The 22,460-nt window shown below is 45.9% G+C and overlaps 1 protein-coding gene across 3 annotated transcripts; it reads right to left on the bottom strand.

The window, feature by feature from the left end:
• Positions 1-3,148: 3,148 nt before the first annotated feature.
• Positions 3,149-21,380, bottom strand: LOC133369038 (cytochrome b5). Of its 3 annotated transcripts, none has more exons than XM_061593865.1 (5): positions 21,095-21,378; positions 13,127-13,255; positions 12,608-12,634; positions 4,576-4,607; positions 3,149-3,798 (listed from the first exon to the last, which is right to left on the bottom strand). In XM_061593865.1, exons 1-5 carry the CDS (start codon positions 21,254-21,256, stop codon positions 3,708-3,710), a joined length of 441 nt encoding a protein of 146 aa, XP_061449849.1. In that variant the 5' UTR covers positions 21,257-21,378; the 3' UTR covers positions 3,149-3,707. The 3 variants fall into 3 exon arrangements, with proteins under 3 accessions (XP_061449849.1, XP_061449851.1, XP_061449850.1); XM_061593867.1 differs by having other exon boundaries at positions 13,127-13,304; positions 21,095-21,163; XM_061593866.1 differs by lacking the exon at positions 12,608-12,634 and having other exon boundaries at positions 21,095-21,380.
• Between the last annotated feature and the right edge of the window lie 1,080 nt (positions 21,381-22,460).

Genomic DNA, 22,460 nt, shown 5'->3' with positions numbered 1-22,460 from the left:
AGAGATAGATAGAGCTGAGAGACATACATGTACCTTGTCCCCTTATCAGTTAAATTCAACAAAGATACAAGAAGAGTCCCAAGCCTATAAAGCCAGTCTTCACAGAGCGGCCCATACAACCAATTTGACTGCTGGCGCCCCCCCTTTTTTTCTTCCTTTTGCATTGATGTTGTTAAGGCTTTTGGGTTCTCTCTTATACATGAGACAGGCGGCTGTTGATGAAACACTGCTAGAAAGCCAATGTTAAAGAAACTTGATTATGCAAATCAGTTTACTAGACTCTCTCCAAAACATTCCAGGCCAGCCAATGTTTAGAAAAGCATCCCTGATCTCAGCAAATAGACAAACTGTTGAGAAAGAGTGCAAGCAGCCTGGTGACAGACAAGAGCAAAAACCCAGAGGGTTACTGTCAAACGTGATTGTCAAGATAAGCAACTAAAGATGGCTCAGGAGGACAGAGCCATAAACAAACTGCGCTCCAAGCATTCTGTGCCCTAAAACCCTGAAGATCTCCAATGGGGAACTTGTTCCGTATGTCAAGACAGATCCCTAGTTTTGGACTTCCGGGAAGGGTGACTTCGCTTGTGCCTGCTTTTGAGACGGGCTCCCGCCTCAAAAGAAGCTTATTCAGATATAAATCAGTCAGAACATTTTTTTTTTTGACTGATGAAATTTCTCCCGGGCAGGGAGAAACGTAGAGATCAACCTCAAAAGCCTGTTTTTGTTGGGAGGACTGGATTTCATTAATTTATGAGAAAAGGTCCAGCCAACAATGCCGAACGGACTTCCAAACTTTTGCTCTATCTGTTTAATGCGATACGTTTATCTTTTCTTCAAAGAGAAAACTGACTAACAGGCAAGCACCCTTCTTTCTATTATTTTTCTTACTTGGTTTAAATTGTTGCAGCAAAAGGAGATTTGTCAGATTGATCGGCTTTGAAGTACTCCTGGGTGAGCTATAACTCTTCTCTGTTATTCACGAAATTAACAGCTTATCTCTGTTTCTGTTGCAAAAAGCTGTCCTGGAAGTGCATTCTAAAGATATAAACAGAAGAGGGATTTCTATTCCGAGGAATGTTATATTGTCTGGGACTATTCTCTTTTTGGTCTATTTTATTTCGACGAATCTGCTTCTTCACGACGCCACTAACTGTTTTGATGCTGGGAACCAAATTTGTTTTGTATTCTTGAACATAGAGAGATAAGGCAGGCTGCTCTGTTTATACTGTGATGTCATCAAGCCTGGAATATTAACCCAATTGTTGCTGAAATAAGAAGTGGTTCTTCTTTACTTCTGTTTTGCTTTGTTTTCGTGGTTTTAAAAATGGCAATCAAGAAAGTGGCTGAGAATCTGGAAGTAATTATGTTTCAGAAAATAATGGATGAGATTGAGATAACGAAACAAACCCTGCGACAGGGCAGTAAGGAGCTGAAAATTGAACTGAGCAAAATGACGCAGGAGCTTAAAGAAATAGGGGATCCTGTGAGAGAGGAGAATGAGATCAGAGATGAGAAAAGAAAAAATAAAGGGAAGATACAAGCCCTGGAGATTGGAACAAATGTGGAATTGGAAAAAGATCTGGAGTTTATGGATATTAGAAATAAAATCTACTGTTTGGAATTTAACGTTATCTCTGAAGAAATTAATGAAGATATTAGAGATAAAGTTATCAATGGCTTGGATAATCTTCTGGACTGGAATGACGTGATGGAGTTTGATATAGTGAAAATCTATGGAATTAACTGCAGCCATGTGACAATGGAAAAACTCTCAAGAGATGAGCCAGTGCATTTTGTAAAAAAGAAGAACAGAGATATGACTTTACAACAGTACTTCAGCAACTTATTTAGAATGGATGGCAAGAAAATATTTGGGATAGAGGAAATTCCCATCAGACTCTTATTATATGACTATGGCTATGACAGCAAGATTATTATGGAATACTGATAATGGAAGATTGGACACTGAAATTACTGGACTTAACAGGACTATTGAAGATGGAAGATGAAATTAATAGGGATAATGGAATAATGGCTATTGAAATTATTGGACCTAACAGATTTTGATGAGATGGATTAATCGAAATGTTTATTTGGAGAAAAATTGATAGATATATTTCTTAAAGAATTGAAACCTCTCTTTGACTTTTTGTGGAAAGAATAAAGTAATGTTTATGAGATTTGATGATTAATTAAGATACCTACTGGAGGAAAGTGATTTTATAATATAATTTAAGAGACAGGATTGTTATATATTGTAGACTTATAACTGATTTGATCTGTGACAAATGGGAAGTCAATATTTTATTTTTTTGCTTAATCATTTTTGTTTTGTTTTGTTTTTTGTCTTTGAATGTTTTATGATTTTGTTTTGTATGTTTTATGAAAATTTGAATAAAAATTATTGTAAAAAAAAAAAAAGGCAGATCCCTAGTTTTGCACTACATGTTCCTTCTGATACTGAAATTTCCTTTTAAGAAGCTGTAGTTCTTGACCTCCCCTGTATAGACAACATCAGCTTCATGGCTGTCCCTTCCCTTAACATCTTGGATTCAAACTTTAGGCAAAATTGGGGGGTGGGGGAGTCGGAGAAGGGAGGGACTTATCCCAGCGCAATGCCTGATTTGTGCTGCTTGTCTGAGGCTGGCTTTGGAGCAGACACATTAAGTAAGCCTCCATCCCCACCACACCCACTCAAGTCTAAAAGGTACCATCATCTCTTGTTTCAACCCCAATAGACCAATTTGCTACAGCTTGGTACTGATGCCTACTTGCCTGAGCTTAGAGCTCAGTAGGCTTTTCTGGTACCATGGAAGGCTAGTCATTAGGGCGAGGTGGAACAGAGCCCTACCAGTGAGCTTACTACCACATTGCTTAAGCATCCACAGTATCTCTGCAAGACAGGCCAGTGGTGAGAAAACCACCAAAACAAATGGGCCCCACCTCCAGTGTCCTCCGTGGCCGCCCTTTCAGGCCCAGGGGTTGCCAGCCGCCACTTTTTAACTATAAAGTTAGTGGAAGGGTCCCCAGCTGTGCACCATGCCAGCTCCTTTGAGTTCCAAACGTAAGCAAGTAGGGAGAAGGAACAAACGAGCAACGGGCAGCTCCGGCTCTGCCAGCGTCAGTCAGGAAAACAAGAGGCTGCTAATTCAGAGTAATTGACGAGTCCTTTATTACAGAACAAGCAGATTTTAAAAGGCATACAGTAGGACTATGTAAACCAGAACCATCTTTAAAAAATCATTTCAAAAACCGTATACAGAAAGAAGCAGAGAGAAAACACAGAGAAGAGGCAGCGTGCTGCTGTTCCTGGTCACCCATTGCCAGGCTGTACTGGTGGAGCCTTTTCTCTTGCTGGTCTCCTAACACAGAGGAATGCTGACTGCACCCCACCTCGCTCTTCGTAACTTGATGGGACAGACTGGCATAGGCTGGAGGCACAACGATCCAGAAGCTGCTTGATGAAAAATGAGTCATGGCCAATGACCACAGAAGTCAGTCATGAATTGGAATGGTAGGAAGTTGAGCTTTCTGCAGGAACAACTACGATGATGGGGGGATTCCTCAGATTCATGGCTTTGCAAATGCCAGGGATGTTGGACTGACTGATGAACGTGAAGGACAAAATCTGGGCATCCACCAGCAAAATCCCACCATTTCCAAGGGCAAGACAGGCTTCCCAGTCCTAAAGGTTCAGCAAGGTCAAATCAGGAGGATTTCCCATCTATCATGTAGTAGCGATACATCAAGCCCAGGATCAATGCTCCCAAAACAGGAATCAGCCAGACTGTCCAGAAACTAAGGGGGAAAAGGAAGGGGGGAGTTACATTTATGTCAAATGTACCTCAAATAGGAAAGCTCTTGTCTAAAACGTGCTTCTGCAGCACCTCTTAGAGGCAAGCACAAGATGGGATGTTGGTAACAGGGACAGCAACCCGCCAAGGGCACACTGACACAATGAACGTAAAGTAGGTCAACTCTCACAGCCAAGTCCTAGGGAGAATAGCTCTGTGAGAAAGCCAGGGATCTATGGACAGCATTCCTTGCACCCCTCCAGAACTGGAGCTGTCCTAGTCCTGTGAGAAAAGCCATGGCAATTCTATCCATTAGTTTGTATGCACAGATACAAGTTTGAGGCAGTTTGTTCATATTAGGCTACCACAGTCTGGTCAGAACTTTCTGCAGGGTCCAGCCAAGCATGTGGCTACCAGTTGCAGGTATTGTCACTGGTGCGTATAGAATCCCATATAATGTGGGAAAGGCCAAGATGGCGCAACATTATGAAATGGCTATTCCCACAGATCATCTAGAGATTTGTAAAAATCAAATATTTCTGGGGTTCGTGTACATTACACCACTCCCTACACACCTTGAAACTAATGTGCCTGCCTCTCCTTGCCTCCAATTCAAAGATGGCAATTTCACATATCACGGCATGCAACTAAGCCTAACTGCGTGATCAGGATGATAGTACAGGAAGCTGATCCACGCAAATGATTTTGGATTTCTATTTAAAAACCAGGCTGTCTTAGAAGAAGCTTGTTTGTTTACTCCTATATTGACAGAATACTCTACCTTGATTCTTTCGAGGGAGAGTTATTTGGAACCTGAGGAGACAAAACACAGGTTAAGTACATGTCAGTAAAATGTGCAAGTTGTTGACTACTAAAGGAAGAGCCAGAAAACAATCCTCCCATCCACTCCCTCGTCCAGTGTCACACCAACAGTATTGACAAGAATTTGCTCAAATTGGGCTGGTCGCATGTCACGGTAGGCAATAAACCATGGCTTATTGTGAATGAGCAACATACTGGTGCAGGCTGCTCAGTCGCTTCTGCTACACCTTGCCCTGGCTGGAGCTGGGAGACACAAACCACAAGGCTTGGTATTATGTGCAAACCAGTGCATGGGGTATGTCTGGAGGGGGGGAAATGCACATAACACTAAGCCAAACCCTTTTGGTTTTATTTGTCCAGCCAGCATGGAGGGAAGCATGCACTGGTATGCTGCTTGTTCTCAGTAAACCATAAACCATGGCTTGCTGTGACATGTGACCCAGGCCACTGTCCCCCTTGTTTTCCCATTTATTTGCTGACTCCTCAGCCTGCTCTCTCCCCATATTCCATTCTTCCCTACAACCAGGTCTAAGCCCAAATCTAGCTTATCTAGAGTCCTCCTTCCATGTCACTTCGACGCTTTTCAAAGGGAAGCTAATAGACAACTATTTGCCATTTTCTTTGTGATCTTTGCTCTCTTACTTGCTGCCGCGATCAATGAACGCAAAGATGGGTCACCATGTGAAGGGGCTTCCCAGCCCACCCCAAGAGCAAGATACAAATCATTTGCCATGGTGCCTTTTTTTTTGCCCCCAGCTTTTTAGCTTGACTTTTCAGTTCTCCACTGTGCACCATTCAGACATCTCTTAACAGGAACTCTATGGGAAGGAGCTTGGTGTCCTTAGACACATTCCACACACAGACTCAGCCTCACACTGACACCCACACGCGAATACACACACTATTTGGCCTCAGTTCAGAATGAAAGGCCAGCCTGAGGAACTGCCCCTCCAGGACTGACTGAAGAACAAGGTATCTCCACACAATGAAGTTGCAAAAGGCGCCTTTGCCTTTAAGATGTGAATAGTGCCCTGATTGCGAAGCTGCAAATGCCAAGTGACAGCAGCACCGTTGTGAAAAGGGCCCTCTGAAGCAGTGCTGTTCACAGGCCAAATCTCCCAGCCAAGCACGAAGAGAAGCCAATTGTCAAACAGGCACATAACTCCTTAATGAGATTCCGTTTAACATTCCTTCCCAGCCCTAATTTATTTATTTATTTATTTGTTGAATTTCTATACCGCCCGACTAGCATAGCTCTCTGGGCAGTGTACAACAGAAAAAATATAAATATATACAATAAAATCCTATGATTCAGTGCGAGGAACACGTAAGTAAAAGTCCACAGATCTAAAATCAATTAAAACATACTTAAAAGACTAAAATGCCTGAGAAAAGAGGAAGGTTTTAACTTGGCGCTGAAAAGATAACAACGTCGGCGCCAAGCGCACCTCATCGGGAAGACTATTCCACAGTTCGGGGGCCACCACTGAGAAGGCCCTAGTTCTTGTTACCATCCTCCGAGCTTCCCTATGAGTCGGAACTCGGAGGAGGGCCTTCGATGTTGATTGTAGTGTACGGGCAGGTTCATATCGGGAGAGGCGTTCCAGCAGGTATTGTGGTCCTGCACCGTAAGCCTGCTTTGGCACCCATCCTGTGCCTCTCCAACTGGTTGCTTGAGCTCCAAGCAGGAAGACTCAAGGCTGCTTGTTAAAATAATACAACTTTTTTGCTTCACCAAACCAAGGGAGTCTTTCCTAGGCATCCAATGCGGGCAGCTCAGCCCGAAAGAACAGCTGGCATTCTCTCCTGTGCCTTATCCAGGAGAGGAGCCCTTTTTGCTTCTCGTGGAAAAGACAACAAACGGGGGTAGTACAAGACAGCCTGGGGATTGGGGAAGATGAGGACCTTCTCCAACTCCCCTTGGGGGAGTGGGGTGGGTGCAAGTGACTGTTAAACACTGTTATTTTAAACTTATTTACAATTTGTATTCAGTTTTGTAAAACCATACAAATTTACAAAGAATATGCAACAAAAATAAGGAAACAAAGTATGATATTAATAATTCGATATACATTATGGCATCTCTAATATTTTTGATTACGTGAAGAATGTGCTTTGTTACACCAGCATTCAACAAATACTGGTCAATTGTGTCTAAATATATTAAGTTTCTGCAGAAACAGAAGCTAAATATTGTTTTAAAATTGTCAAAAGTCGCAGGTTCGCATCACCAAGCACAGAAACAATTTGCTTGCAGGATTGTGCTATGCGGTAGATTACACAACTGCTGTTTGCAAAAAGATGAAAAACCCACTGGGGTGACAATGTACTTCTACATGCAGAGGTTTCTGAAAAGGGAAGAGACCGCAAGAGGCTTGGGAGAATTTATTTCCACTCAGTGTTACAACGTACAGCAGCTTTCTGTGCTGCCGGGGGCTGATGGAAGTTGTAGCCCAAAATACCCAGAGATCCTACAGATCAAGCCATGTTTTGTTTCAGAGGAGATGATGGGAAGATCTTTGCATTTGTAGTAAGGAGCTAAGAACCTCATGAAAATTTGGGAAGAGATGTTTCCCGAGAGGAATCAAACCCTGAACTTTTAAAGAGACTTAAAGACCAGCAACACTGAGCTGAATCCCACAGGCTGGGACGCTAACCTGAAAGGACAATGCAGCAGACCACCTCGAGATGGCCAGTGAGGTTGGGAGTCAAGCAGGCCTACTTTGGAAACCACACAAAGCCTTTAGCAAACAGAAACTCTGCATCACCAGAGAAACCCAACCCAGGAGCGGGAAGGCTGCTGTTCAAAGAAGGGCAATTAAGCAATAGCCACATTTTTGGATGGCTACTCATGACAGACAATGGACCTCAGCAGAGACAGAGAGAGAAAGGGGGAGAGCGCAAACACACACGTATTAAGAAGAGATCCAAGTCTGCATCTAGTCAATCCAGGCAAAGCAAGACACCTCACAACACTGAAGGGCCTCCCCACACAATGGACCCATGTTCTCTCTACTCCAACCAGCTCCCCGCCCCCTCACCAACACACACTTTCCTAATCCCTCTATTTCGTGTGAGCTCATCTCTGGTGGGCCGCCTTGTTCTCCTTGCCCTCCTCCCCCATCTCTCTGCTTCCTGCCAGGCCACCATCCACACCTGAAACAAACTCCTGCCCTCTGTTTGTGGAGCTGGTTCCTCTTTGGCGCAAAGACTTCTCTGAACCAGCCCAGCCTCACCTTGGCTTCCATCTCTGCTTTCCTCTACCAAAGGTTCAATCCCCAGCACAGGGTTGGGAGAGAATCCTGCCTGAAACCCTGGACAGCTGCTGCCAGCCAGTATAGATGACACGGAGTTCAATGGACCAACGGTCTCACTCTGTGAAAGGCAGCTACCATGTTCCTATTTGGGCTCTCCATTATCCAGCCTCCTCTACGCATTGTCTGTGCCGGGACTCTCCCTCACTTATTTATAAAAGTATTAATAAACTGCCCTCTCATAAAACATCAGGGTAGTGTACTGCAACATAACAAACCTTTAAAAGCAGTACAGAAGAATCGTTAAAATGATTGACCCCTCAAGAACATTTTAGACAACTGCCCAGGCCTGTCTAATGCAGATGACGAACCCTCCAGGGACAGCGGCTCCCTTTCTACATTCTGCACAGAGCTTCCTGCCTACACAATGTTCATGGCACAGAGGCACCATTTCCCTATCACCAAGGGTTGCAACCACATAATGCTTTAGATCGGGGGTAGCCAGCTGTTGTGGACTCCATATTCATCACCCATGACCACTGGTCATGCTGGCTGGTTCTGCTGGGAGCTGCAGTCCAAAACATCTGGAGGGCACCAAGTTGGCTACCCCTGCTTCAGATGAAAATTCTGACAACTCGCCATAGCAGGCACTAGTCTCTGTTCATCAACCCAACTGGGATGAAAGCCAGAGCAGTTCTATGTAGAGCAGGCTGGGCACAATAACAAATATGAGGAGCTTATCATCCTCAGAAAATGAGAGTCACAACTTCTGGCCACCCCAGACAGAAGGTCACATTCTGTAGGCCACCTGCTGCTAGGCTAAGGAGATGCCATGATCCACAACTGTCAGAACTAGAGGCCACGGAAATAAATGTAACCAACTGAAGAGTCATCCTTGCAGTAGGAATGTTGCATGCGAGTATTAAGGGACTGGATGACAGTTTCAGTGAGGACTCCTTTTCACAGAGTGCACCACAAGACTGAAGAGCATGACGTGAGCCAGATGATGACTGGGCTGGTTAAAGCAGAAGGGGCTGCCATACAGAAGCGGGACTTCCCTTGTGAAAGGCAGATCAAGCAAAAGGGAAACGAGATGCTGTAGTTAGCAGGAGCCAATGCTGAAGCGATCGAGTTCTCTACTCACAGTAGTTAATCTGCAGTGTTGCGTGCCCCCCCCCTCAGATGAGCTGTTAAATGCACACGTAAACATAGCAATGCTTGAACTGGACCCTGGGAAAGAGCAAACAAGACTCCACAAACATTGTAAACATTTTCACTTTTCACTCTGCGTTGTCAAGTGAAACCTTTGTTTTGTCATCTAGGGATCCTGATGGACACATTTGAACCAGTACTTCAAGCCCCCTCCCTCCCAATAGTCCACAGTTACCCTGAAGACAGAGCAAGGCCAGGCTACAACTACTACCATGCCTTGCATGGGCATGGCAGACTAATCTGCCCAGACAACCTCACATCCCTTTTCACTCTGGAAACTGTGGCCACAGAAACATTGGTCCAATTCTTGCAAATATCTGTTCTGCACAAATCCTCACTGACTTCAGAAGGACCGCTTCCATTTGCAACATCAAAACCCCCAAACCTGATCTTAGAGGGAGTTCCGTGGTCCTTTTTTCTTCTAGTTACAGCATCACTTGGGTAAGTTACTGCCTGGGAAACGTCACTTGCTTAACCCCCAGTCGCTTCCCTGACAATCGGAGCAACTCAGGTCACTTGAGCTCATGGGCAGGTGGGACAGCAAGGAGGAGATGGCGCAGGGACCCCGGAAGCTGCCTTATACCCAGTCAGACCACTGGTCCATCTAGCTCAGTGCTGTTTACACTGACCGACAGCAGCTCTCCAGCATTTCAGGTAGGAGACATTCCCAGCCCTACATGGAGATGCTGGGACCTTCTGCATGCAAAGCAGATGTTCTGCCACTCAGCTGCGGCCCTTCCTCTATGGCTCCCCACCACTGGAAGAGGACCCCTGGCAGAAGGGATGTTTTCCTCCTTTAGTGAAGATCATTTCATTTTTAAAAAAGGACAAAGCAAGAGGAAACACCACTGAGTCCAATCAGTTGCCCTTACAGAAGATATTATTAGTATTTGAGACTCACAGAAGCTGCTTTTGCTGAGTATGCAGAAAGCCAACACTGAAGCAGCAGCTAGAGAGGAGGAGGAGGAGGCGAGCATGCAAAAGCAACCCTTCGGGTTAGGCCTGACAGAGGGAGAAAAAGACACAAACAAGCACAAAGACAGGCTTTGGGGGCTGTTACCTCAAGTTCTGCAGAGCCAAAGCACCTGGCAAGCAGGAGACAGACAACACAGGGGCCATTTTAAAATGATATATACACAAAGGGCTGGTGGCTCATTTCAGATCCCAAAGTGTCAGATAGAATTTATTTTGCATAACTAATTGGCTTTGCTACAAAAAGAAAAGAAAAAAGGACCATGGTTTCCGATGAAACTGGTCCAAAAATTTGGATGCAAACCACACCATCAGGATCCTGAAAAGGGAAAACAGGGCTCCCTTTCAGGATGGGAGTGGTGGGGGGTGGAGGTGGGGATCAACATGAGACAGGCAAGCAGAAGACTTGCCAGCTCCCTCCACCCAGCCTCCAGTGCCCAAACCCTTCCTTGAGTAATTGATTCTAGGAAGGGGTCACACGCTTCTGGAGCAAGCAGAAGTCTTTTCCCGACAGCCGGGTCTGCCTGGAAACATTCCTGCAAATGGGTTGATCAAGGCTTTGCTCCGGGGGGGGGGAGGGAGACACACCCCATAACCCTCTTCAGGATGAGAATCCCACTGCTCAGAAGACAGCACACAGGAGTGGCACCTGGAGAAGGGTGAAGGGGGACCCGCTTCCACTTTCTTTGCAACGTTCATGCCATAGAAGTTGGCATTCTTCTTACGAGAAAGTGCACGCTTGTGTGCATGCCAGTAGCATCGTGATGTTTTTGTTTTCTTAAAATGGGGACCCAGACACAGAAAACACAGTAATCGTGCTAGCCCCACCTTAAGCAAGAGGCAGCTTTCATCAAACTGCCATAACCAAACAACCCATGCTCTCTCTCACACACACTCTCTCTCACTCTCTCTCACACACACACTCTCACACACACACACACACTCTCTCTCTCTCTCTCTCTCACACACACACACACACACACACACTCTGTCACACACACACACACACACACTCTCACTCTCTCTCTCTCACAGACACACACACTTCCCAGCTCATCAGTTACCATGAAACTTTACCTCTGGGTGGTTCTATAAATGAAGCTGCCGCAATGTGTTTTTATGTTTGTAGGAATAACATTGTCAAGGCTCTTTCTCTCCCCAGGGTATCATAAATCACAGAAAAGTATTGACTTTACCGCTTCCAAGACACTAATATTGCACATGGGGAGGGAGGGGCGTTTCCCCTACAAGGCCGTTTCCAATTCTGGACTGGCACACAAGGCAACAGGGAAACTACTTGGGTCTTTCTGAATAACCGAGGATGTTTCCTGGTAGCAGAGGGGCACAACCCTGGCCACAAAAGCTGGTGCTCTCAGGGCAAGTTCAATAAGCTGCTGGCTGGGACATCATGCTCATTCCAACCCTTTGTTGACATAAGTCAGGGACGGTTGCAAGGGAGAGGACAATACACAGACTGGGTCTCAAGTAAGGCAGGGGAAATGTTTTCATCCCCTCACCGTAAATGATTGACCTGCTGGGCATCACACAGTGCGGCTGGGGCAGCCCATGGCTCTGTTTACACTGGCAGCTGATGGCTCCTGCTTGTCCCCAAACGTGGGAGTTATTCTGCAATATCAGGCTCAGAATTCTTCCAGAAGAGTGTGATGTTCCTATATTAATGTATATATGGTAAGTGTTGTTGTTTTAGAAGATACATGGTAAATGGAGTGAAAGAGGGGGAGTGAATGGGCAGTAGAATGCGAGATGATTGGCTGAGTGTTTAAAATGGCTGAATGTATAAAAGGAAGAGTGAGAGTGGAATCTGGGGGGGAGAAGAGAAAGAGTGGATTGCTTGGTGGGGTTTAGAGAGTTGTTTACCAGGAGAGCGTGGAGAAGGAGGGGGGTGGAGTTCAGATTAGTATTGAGTAAAACCATATGCTTATGTGCCTTAAGAAGAAATCTTGTTAATCTTGTTAGCTTTGTTATCTGTAATAAATACTTAATTTGGTTTACCAAAGGCCTGATACTTGGCTGGGGTTTCACAGACCAGAAGGGAGGGTAAGGTAATGACCAAGGCTGAAGGGGAACTGTAACAAATGGTGGCAGCGGTGAAGAGAATAACAATACCAGTATTCAGAGTCTCTGGGAATACTAGTATTGGGACGTTACTGGTGGTTGCCTAGCAGGGGGATCTGTTGAGATCTGTGCTAGAGCGGGGAGAGAAATCATAAGAGAGAGTGGTCCGGACTGGTGGAGTCCCTGGTGGTGCCTTTTTTGCAGACAGTGCTTATGGGCAGCAGCACCTTCCCCAATTTAAAGGCAGAAACCAAACCAACTCCCATTTCAACAGGGCACTTCTCCTTGCTGCAGCCCCTGACAACGCTCAGTCCTTCTGCCACTGCAAAGGCTGCAGCAAGGGGGGCTCCCTTCACCCCCAAGTAATGCGGCAGCAAGCGCATTCCACCGAAGCAACAGGCCTGTTCTCACCGACACCCACAAAAGCTTTCCATCCTAGAATGGAAAGAGAACAAGGTCACCAGGATCGTGACTTACCTTGGAAGGGTCAGGCTTATGGTCACACTGTTGAGAGATGGGGGGGGGGAGAGGAGGAAAAGGCCATTAAGCTCTCAGCAAGAAATCTCTCGGCATGCAAGGAAGAGCTAAGCTACCTCCGTTCTCATTCCCAGAAACAGCTCCATAGCCAAGGCCTTCTAGACAGGACATTAGAGCTGGCTTCGAAAACAACTGGAGGGCACCAGGTTGGAGACTACAGCTCCCATAAGCCCTGTCCTGCACAGCCATATTGTCTACTCCAACACAGCTACGCTGCCTGCAGGTGATGGGAGCTGTAGTCCAAACAACCAGAGGGTACCAGTTAAAATCCAAGTTAAAAGTCACTGGAGAGCACCTGAGTCACTTGCTTCCGCCAGAAGCCCTCTGACAAGTGGGGCAAATAACAGTTTGTGCCTCCCCACCTCTCTGGACCCCCAGAGCCTGTCTTCTAAGGAGGAAATCCTTACTACAGAACAGCCACATGCTTCCCCAAGTTGCTTTTACGTGATAGGACCTCACCGGATGGACCTCTCCTATGAGGTATTGTTCAAGCATCTTGCGGGCATCCACAGAGTGGCCAACATCTTCAAAGCTCTCTGTGGCGTCTCTACCAGCTTGTTCGAGGAGAACCTCTTCTCCACCTGGATGCTGAAGGAAGATCAGGACAGGAACAATGAAAGAGAGAGAGAGAGACAGACTGGGAAGGGGAACACGCCAGCTCCTCTCTCTCAGCACATACACAACTGACAGATAGAGATGTGAAAGCCCGGGAAAAATAATGGGAAAATTCAGGGGGGGGGATTTCCCCACCCCAATTGTTTCAGGAAAAAAATCCTAAAAAATTCAGGGGGAAATGGGGGGGGGGAGAACATTTTTTTCTGAATTTTTCCAGTTTTTTCCCCAGGATGCTGCATCTCTACTAACAACCTCTCCGAACAAGCATCCAAGATATGTCCCACTGAAGATTGCAATCCAATAATAGTTACCTGGGGGTGTGTCCTACTGAACTCAGTAGGAGTTACTTCTGAGCAGGCATGCAAAGGATTGCACTCAAACAGTGCAATCCAAACTTGTCTACTCAAAAGTAAGCCCTGTTGAATTCAATGGGACTTACTTCCACGTGGGTAGGACTGCAGCCTTAGTGCCCCATCTCCTCTCTGGGAAGCCTCAAGCATTCCATCCAGCTTCTTGAAACATGCTTAAAAAATCCAGGCACCTAGGAGCCTAGTACAGGCAATCAGTTTTTCCTCCTGTCCATTGGGCAGGGAATGCATAAGTGTTGGTTCCTTAAACATACTTCTGGCACCTGGGGATCTGCAGTATTCATGTTTTTATTGTGAATTGCCTTGAACATAAAAACATCAGCCCTTTTGGATCAGGTCATCTAGCCCAGCATCCTGTTCTGTGGCCAGCCAGATGCCTCTTCTGGGAAGCCTGCAAGCAGGCCCTGAGGGCAAGAGCAGTCCCCACTTCTGCGGTTCCCAGCAACTGGCGCTTGGAAGCAGGCTGCCTCTGAGCATGGAGGCTGAGCACTCCCATCAGCACTAGCAACCATCGACAGCCTTATCCTCCCGGAGTTTCTCTGATCCTCCTCCAAAGCCATCCAAGTTGGCAGCCAATCACTGCCTCTTGTGGAAGCAACTTCAATAGTTCTACAAGGCGGTGTGAAGAACTCTTTCTTTTTTGGTCTGTCCTGAATCTTCCAACATTCAGTTTCACTCAAAGTTCTAGTATTATGACAGAAGGAGAAAAACTGTTCTCTGTCCATGTTCTCCCTGCCATGCATAATTTTATAGGCTGCTACCATGTCACCTCTTACTCACCTTTCCTCTAAACTAAAAAGCCCCAAATGCTGCACCCTTTCCTCATAGAGGAGTTGCTCCATCCCCTTGATCACCCTGGTTGCCCTTTCCTGAACCTTTTCAGACTCCTTGGGTACACTTTGATGTAATATAAGTAAATAAATAAAATGATTTCCCGTTCTGTTTAAAAGTCAAGTCTGAATTTTCCAAATTGCACCTCAGATATTACAGCCCTTTTCCCACCCAGGGACACCCACCTGGTCGGGCATCCCAAGCAGTAGAATGGGGGAGCTTTGCACGCAGGCTGCCAAGATCCTAGCCGAGGCATTACTAAGCAAAGACAGAATGGCTATTATGCAGTGTTTTGTGGGACCACAGCTACAAGGGAGGAGTCATAGCTCAGTGGCAAAGCACAGGCTTTACAGGCAGAAAATCTCAGGTTCAATCCCCAGCATCTCCAGTTAAAACAAAAACTGTCCGCTTGATCCCTAGAGGGATGGGTGGTGGCCTAGATTAAAGCTAGATTAACTAAGCACATAGAAGAACAAGCCTTGCTGAAGCAGAGCCAGCATGGCTTCTGCAAGGGAAAGTCCTGTCTCAGTAACCTATTAGAATTCTTTGAGAGTGTCAACAAGCATATAGATAGAGGTGATCCAGTGGACATAGTGTACTTAGACTTTCAAAAAGCGTTTGACAAGGTACCTCACCAAAGGCTTCTGAGGAAGCTTAGCAGTCATGGAATAAGAGGAGAGGTCCTCTTGTGGAGAAGAAATTGGTTAAGAAGCAGAAAGCAGAGAGTAGGAATAAACGGACAGTTCTCCCAATGGAGGGCTGTAGAAAGTGGAGTCCCTCAAGGATCGGTATTGGGACCTGTACTTTTCAACTTGTTCATTAATGACCTAGAATTAGGAGTGAGCAGTGAAGTGGCCAAGTTTGCTGATGACACTAAATTGTTCAGGGTTGTTAAAACAAAAAGGGATTGCGAAGAGCTCCAAAAAGACCTCTCCAAACTGAGTGAATGGGCAGAAAAATGGCAAATGCAATTCAATATAAACAAGTGTAAAATTATGCATATTGGAGCAAAAAATCTTAATTTCACATATACGCTCATGGGGTCTGAACTGGCGGTGACCGACCAGGAGAGAGACCTCGGGGTTGTAGTGGACAGCACGATGAAAATGTCGACCCAGTGTGCGGCAGCTATGAAAAAGGCAAGCGATAATGCTAGCGATAATTAGGAAACGTATTGAAAATAAAACAGCCGATATCATAATGCCGTTGTATAAATCTATGGTGCGGCCGCATTTGGAATACTGTGTACAGTTCTGGTTGCCTCATCTCAAAAAGGATATTATAGAGTTGGAAAAGGTTCCGAATAGGGCAACCAGAATGATCAAGGGGATGGAGCGACTCCCTTACGAGGAAAGGTTGCAGCATTTGGGGCTTTTTAGTTTAGAGAAAAGGCGGGTCAGAGGAGACATGATAGAAGTGTATAAAATTATGTATGGCATTGAGAAAGTGGATAGAGAAAAGTTCTTCTCCCTCTCTCATAATAATTGAACTCGTGGACATTCAAAGAAGCTGAATGTTGGAAGATTCAGGACAGACAAAAGGAAGTACTTCTTTACTCAGCGCATAGTTAAACTATGGAATTTCCTCCCACAAGATGCAGTAATGGCCACCAGCTTGGACGGCTTTAAAAGAAGATTAGACAAATTCATGGAGGACAGGGCTATCAATGGCTACTAGCCATGATGGCTGTGCTCTGCCACCCTAGTCAGAGGCAGCATGCTTCTGAAAACCAGTTGCCGGAAGCCTCAGGAGGGGAGAGTGTTCTTGCACTCGGGTCCTGCTTGCGGGCTTCCCCCAGGCACCTGGTTGGCCACTGTGAGAACAGGATGCTGGCCTAGATGGGCCACTGGCCTGATCCAGCAGGCTCTTCTTGTGTTCTTAGAAGAGGGCATTCTTGGTGGCAGCTCCTCCGCAATGGACTCCCCTCCCACAGCTTTTGTCACATGCTGAAAGTGCACTTCTTTACCCTGGCCTTTGACATACGAGATACTATTTATTTATTATTTTATTTATATCCTGCCCTTCCTCGTAGCAGTAGCCCAGGGTGGCAAAGATATGTTTTTAGGGCCCACCTATTTTTCTGATTCTAAGTTGTTTTTAATAGATATTGTATTTTTACATTGTTGTAACACACCCACGACCTTATGGGGAAGGGCAGGTAAGAAATTTATTATTATTATTATTATTATTATTATAAAAGACACTGCCAACTGGAGTACACAATATGAGCCTAAAGGGTCAATTGCCCTACATGATAAAAGGTAGCTTCCTACATCGTCTATGTGTTGCTTCCAACTGATGTTAGGATTCCTGTTTTCCCACCCACCCTGGTTGTAAGTGCCATTGGCTTTCGACAGAGCAGAAGCCACAGGCAGCGTCTCAGGTCACAGAGTACAAAGTGGGCAAAACATGCCCAGGCACACCTTCAAAGTGCTGGAAGGAACTCCTGGGTGGATTTTGCTCCCAGGGCAACAAACCTCTGAGGGCAGAGGTGAAGAGAGTCATCTCTGATTGACGTCATCAGCTTCCCCCTTTGGCAGGTCTCACATTTCTCCCCAGAATGACACAGAAGGGGGTGTGGGCAGAGAGGGAGTCAGAAATGGGCAACAGACAAGGAGAGCTTGCTTTAAGCCACCAGCAACTGGCTTTGGTTCCTTTGTTCGTTGTGGACAGGCATGAAAAGAAGCTAAACAAAAACCCACCAGCATTGCCTGGAGAGGAGAGCACACAGCCTTGACTATCTCTCTGGTACTGAAAATGGTTCCATATGACCAGAGAAGGAGAGAGAAGATAAATGCAAAGGTATCATGTGAATCATGCTAGCTTGTGTCATGCTACCTTAAGTTCTTGGTATCTTCTGGGTTCAAGTTCCTCCTTAAAGAAGTTTTGTTTGGCTCAAAAGTCTGGCATTCCATGCCATTTAGAAAAGCTGGATCAATTAGAGAGGTGATCTGATGATACGCAACAGTATGAGAAGCTGAATTCACCCATGGCCAAGAGGCCATTCACATCCAGAATATTTTTTCTCCCAGTGGCCAAACAAGCAGTGGCACATGGCATAGCAGCGGAACATGCAAACAAGCAGTGGAACATGGAACAAGCTAAGTTGGGAAAGGTGCAGCACAGATGCCTCTCCACGGACAGGAGTGGGAACCCTCAATGCTTTGCAGGGGCTAGCGCTATTCAGGCTTTGGTTCTGAATCTTCCAGAGACTCACAGCAGCTCACATTTGGAGCCAGAGTAGTGAGGGCCCAGGATTCAGCACACAAGAGAAGGGCCACACAAACAAGCATCCCCCCTCCCTTCAAATACACGCTGGGCACCCAGCCTGCAGTCAGAGGCAGCTCCTGAGCAACCCAGGAATTCAGTTCTTGGCTTTCTGCAGCTGCCTCGTCTCTCTCGTGTCAATGTGCTTCCATCACCTGAAAGTCCAGTGTCTTGGTTTTTATTATGTAACCTACGCTGCAACATTTTATAAATAAAATTGGTTTAAGATAATCCCTGTTGCAATTGCCAGGCTTCAAGGAGTCTGACTAAACTAGCATCTGGCCCGTTGAACAGGCTGCTGGAGCCCCAGGAGCAGAACACAATTCTCTCTTAGCAAAGAAACCTCCTCTGCTTTACGCAACAAGCCTGTAGTAGCGCTTCAGGTTGAGCCCCAATCCCATCCATGTCTCAGGCAACAAGGAGCAAATGCCCCAGAGAGTGCAAAGGGAATGAAGGGAGGGGGGGTAGGGAAGAGTGCAGAGAAAAGTGCAACTCTTGCTGGATCAGTCAACAACATTTTGAAGGTTTCACGAAGGACAGCCTAGTAAAGCTCTGCAGCCTGCCACCAGCTCCCCAGCACACTAATCAGCTAACAGAGACATTTACTCTCTTCAACAAGCTAAGCTAATAGGAACGGCTGCAGGAGTGGCTTTGATCATTCCCCGAGCTGGTGAGGCTCAATAAATCGAGCCTTCAGTGTTATTGGCCCAGTTCTGTGGCATGCTCTGCCAACAGAGATTCAGCAGCCACCTTCTGTTTTAACTTCTAAGCGCCTGCTGAAAACTTCTCTGTTCTGCCAGGCTTATGCAGGCAACTCAGAAGACACTTTTTTTTTTTGCAAAGGTGACCTCTATTTTTATTGTATTCTTATATTTTTATTCTGAGTTTTTTTAACATGTTGTAAACTGCTTTGATGTTTTTAAATAGCGGTATACAAATATTTTATAAATAAATTAATAGAACAAACCTGAAAGATACTATCTGCAGCTTCCAAGTGAGATTCATAGAGAGTATTTCTCTCCCAGTTAGCCCATCTATCCTTTCAAAACAGTAAGAGGCCGTGCTTAAGCTCACTTACAGACACACATACCTGAAGTTCAGTGGAAAGACACAGCAGTGTCTTCTTGGTGGTGGTCTTAAGCAGTACAAACGCATTACTAAAGAGGCCCAATCTTATAAATAGCTAGAAAATGACATAAAGGCATTTTACATTCAGACAAATCTGTGGAGCTCCGCCACCCTCCAGGACTTCAGACAGGAGCATCTTCCAGCTCTACCTGGAGATGCCATGGATTGAACCTGAGCAGACGCTCTACCGCTGAGCTACAGTTCAGCACTTGTTTTATTGTCCTGCATTGGATTAATGTGATGTTTGTTAGCTGCTATGGGCAGGCAAGGAAAAGAGGGCTAGACACTTTATAGCACCAAAAAAAAAAAAAAAAGTAATTCAGACCACCCAGTCTTCAGACTAGACACTCTCTTTGCAGATTGTCTTGCAAGCTAGATCTGATTCAGACTGAGGTGTGGGTGAGGGAGTGCATTTCCCCACAAGCACCAGAAGCTTGGGACTTGTCTTGTCTTGTCTTAAGACACAGTGGACTACTGGGGGGTGGGGAGCTAGTGTGTGGCTGTGTGCACGCACAGTAATTCCCTCCCCCTAACACTGCTGGGAAGTAGACAGCAACTGCAAAGTTCCTGTGCAGTCAGAACTGCACATAAGCACCTGAGGAATTAATCAGAATTAAGGCAATATGGACAGCCATCTGCTGGGAATACTTTGATTTGGATTCCTGCATTGAGGAGGGAGTTAGACTCTATAGCCTTGTAGGCCCCTTCCAACTCTACTATTCTATGATTCTATGAATATTGTAATCTTGATAATCAGGTACTGGAATACGGCCATCTCTAATGTGAGTAGCCACTTCCTGCAAAACATATCTACTATATATTTCGGAAAGTTGTTTGTCTGCTCGCTCTCCATTTGGACACCTCTTAAGGTATCGTAACCAAATTTTGCATGATGGCTCCCAAGATCAAGGAGCAGGCGGCTGTCTTATCTTTGGATGCAAGCAGATGCCATTTTGAATCAAGATGGCGGAATGAACCTTTCAAAAGTGCGCTGATTTTTTTTGGTTTCTTAGAATTCCTGAGCAAAGCCAGGTACGAGGCTGCTGGTTGTTAAAAATTATTTCTATAGCCCTTTTAGCATTCTAAATATTTGAAACTTCCTTTTCATGTAAATTTTCACATCAGTCCTGTAAGATCCTAAATGTTGACAGAGGTTGCAGCATGGGATATGTTCCCAGAGAAAGTTAACAAACCCTTCACAAGCATTGGTTGCTTTCCTGTTTTCATTGAGAGAGAAGACAGTAAATAGACACAAGGAACAGAGACTTGCGTCTGCCTGTGAAGCTGCCATGTGGAGTCAGGCCCACTGGGGCTACTGGTATGATACTGTCCACTTCAGAGGTGGAGCACCTGCGGCCCTCCGTATGTTGCTCGACTACAGCTCCTATTACCCCTTACCATTGTCATGCTAGCCAGGGCTAATGGGAGCTGCAGTCCAACAACATCTGGAGGGCCAGAGATCCCCCCCACCCTTGGTCTAATAACGTGACTGGAAGCAACTCCTCAAGGCCTTTCCCAGCCCTACGGACGGTCCCCTTCATATTGCTCATCCAGTATCTCAGGCAGAGGTCTGCCACCCCTTTAACTGGAGATGCTGCAGTCTGAGCCACGGGTCTCTTGCATGCAAAGCGCTCACTTAACCCCCTACCATACCCTTGATTCTGGCTGCACAGGCCTACTCCCTCTCTGTGCATTTTTACTTTTTTATCCCCTCTATGCTTTTAACGTTTACAAAGGACAGTAGAGGCAGCTCAGCCCAGCTTTAACTGAAGGTGCAAGTCCTGGGGCTACAGAAAGATCCCCAGTCTTAGGAGGGGAGGAGATGCTGCGTCAGAGCGATGCCCGGTTGCCTCTCGGGGTGGGGCAGGAGCCGGAGGCAATCCAGCCTTCCCCAACCCGCTGCTCTCCAGATGTGGCTGTACTACTACGACTCTCTTCACCGATCCTGCAAACTGGCCGCACAGCCCAGCCACATCTGGAGGGGATCGGGAAGAAGGGTTGAAACCCAGCCGGCCTGGGGTCTCCCCCGCAAAGCGGCAGGAAGGTTTCCTGGCCCTCGGCCGTTTGCACCCTCTCCAGCCGGCTGCGCCCCGCCGCAGAGGCCGGGCAGGGTCTCTTCTCCCCTTCCCGGAAGCGCCTGGGCGGGATGGAGCAACCAAGACCCACGGCCCAAGGAGCGGGGAGTCACCACCTCATCTGCATAAATTAGCATAACCACCTCGTCGAGGAAGCGGGTGACGTCATAGACGCGCCCGCTGATGACCAGCCAGGTCTCTTTGTCGGTGTTCCTCTTCTCCACCTCGGCCAAGGTGAAGAACGGCCCGCCCTCAGGGGCCTCCGCGCCCGCCTCGCCACTCCGGTGCTCCCCCGCCGTACCCATTCAGACTCGGCCCAAGGGGGTTCTTGGCCTTCCGAGGCCGCCGTACCTAAGCCACGCTCACTCGCCGGCCAGGTGGGGAGGCAGGACGTCGTCCGCCTCTTCGCTAATAGGTGGTGGGATAAAGGGAGGGAAGGCGGGTGAGGCTCTCAGTGGCCAATCGGAAGAGCGCACTGTTGCTTTTGTCAGCCAATGAAATGTAGATTTAGGACAAGGCAGGTGGACAAAAGGAAGAAATCCCTCCTTTCTCCCTTCCCTCCGACACACCCACGCCTCTGTGGAAATAAATGCGACTAGAGCGTCCTTCATACAGGACTTTTGGGTGAAATGGCGTCTGTCATTTTAGTAGCAAGGACTGGCAGAGATTGATGTCGTCCATTAATGTTTGCCTCTGTGGAAATAGTCAGACCCAGTTCTGTTTAGCATTATAGACCAGATGTTATGGGATATCATATACAGATATATATATATATATATATATATAAATCTTCCCAAACTGCACTATATATATATATATATATATATACTGAAGCATGGAATTTTATATATATGAGATTTGGAAGATTTATAACCCTCATCCAAAGAGCTCTCTAAGCAGCGTACAATAAGCTTGTAGATAAAACACAGTTAAATCCTCAAAACAGTTAAAAAAATATTCGTAAAACTGTCATCATTAAATCACAGATTAAAGAACAGTAAAACTTTTAAAAATAAAAATAGGTTGCTATATTACATGTTTAGGCAGGCTTGCTGAAACAAAAAGGCTTTCAGCAGGCAACTATAAAACAATTATGTGCCTTCAAGTCGATCACGACTTATGGTGACCCTATGAATCAGCGACCTCCAATAGCATCTGTCATGAACCACCCTGTTCAGATCTTGTAAGTTCAGGTCTGTGGCTTTATGGAATCAATCCATCTCTTGTTTGGATTTCCTCTTTTTCTACTCCCTTCTGTTTTTCCCAGCATTGTCTTTTCTAGTGAATCATGTCTGCATTATGTGTCCAAATTATGATAACCTCAGTTTCATCACTTTAGCTTCTATAATAATAATAATAATAAATTTTATTTTTGTGTTGCCTATCTGGCCGAATTAACGGCCACTCTAGGCGACGTACAATACATAAAAATACAATAAAATACAATATACATCAAAAACAACAATTACAATCAATCTAAAACCAATGTTCAATAATATATCATAAAAC

Source organism: Rhineura floridana, chromosome 13, assembly GCF_030035675.1.
Source record: "Rhineura floridana isolate rRhiFlo1 chromosome 13, rRhiFlo1.hap2, whole genome shotgun sequence".
NCBI lineage: Eukaryota > Metazoa > Chordata > Lepidosauria > Squamata > Rhineuridae > Rhineura > Rhineura floridana.
This window is presented reverse-complemented; position numbering and strand designations above follow the sequence as displayed.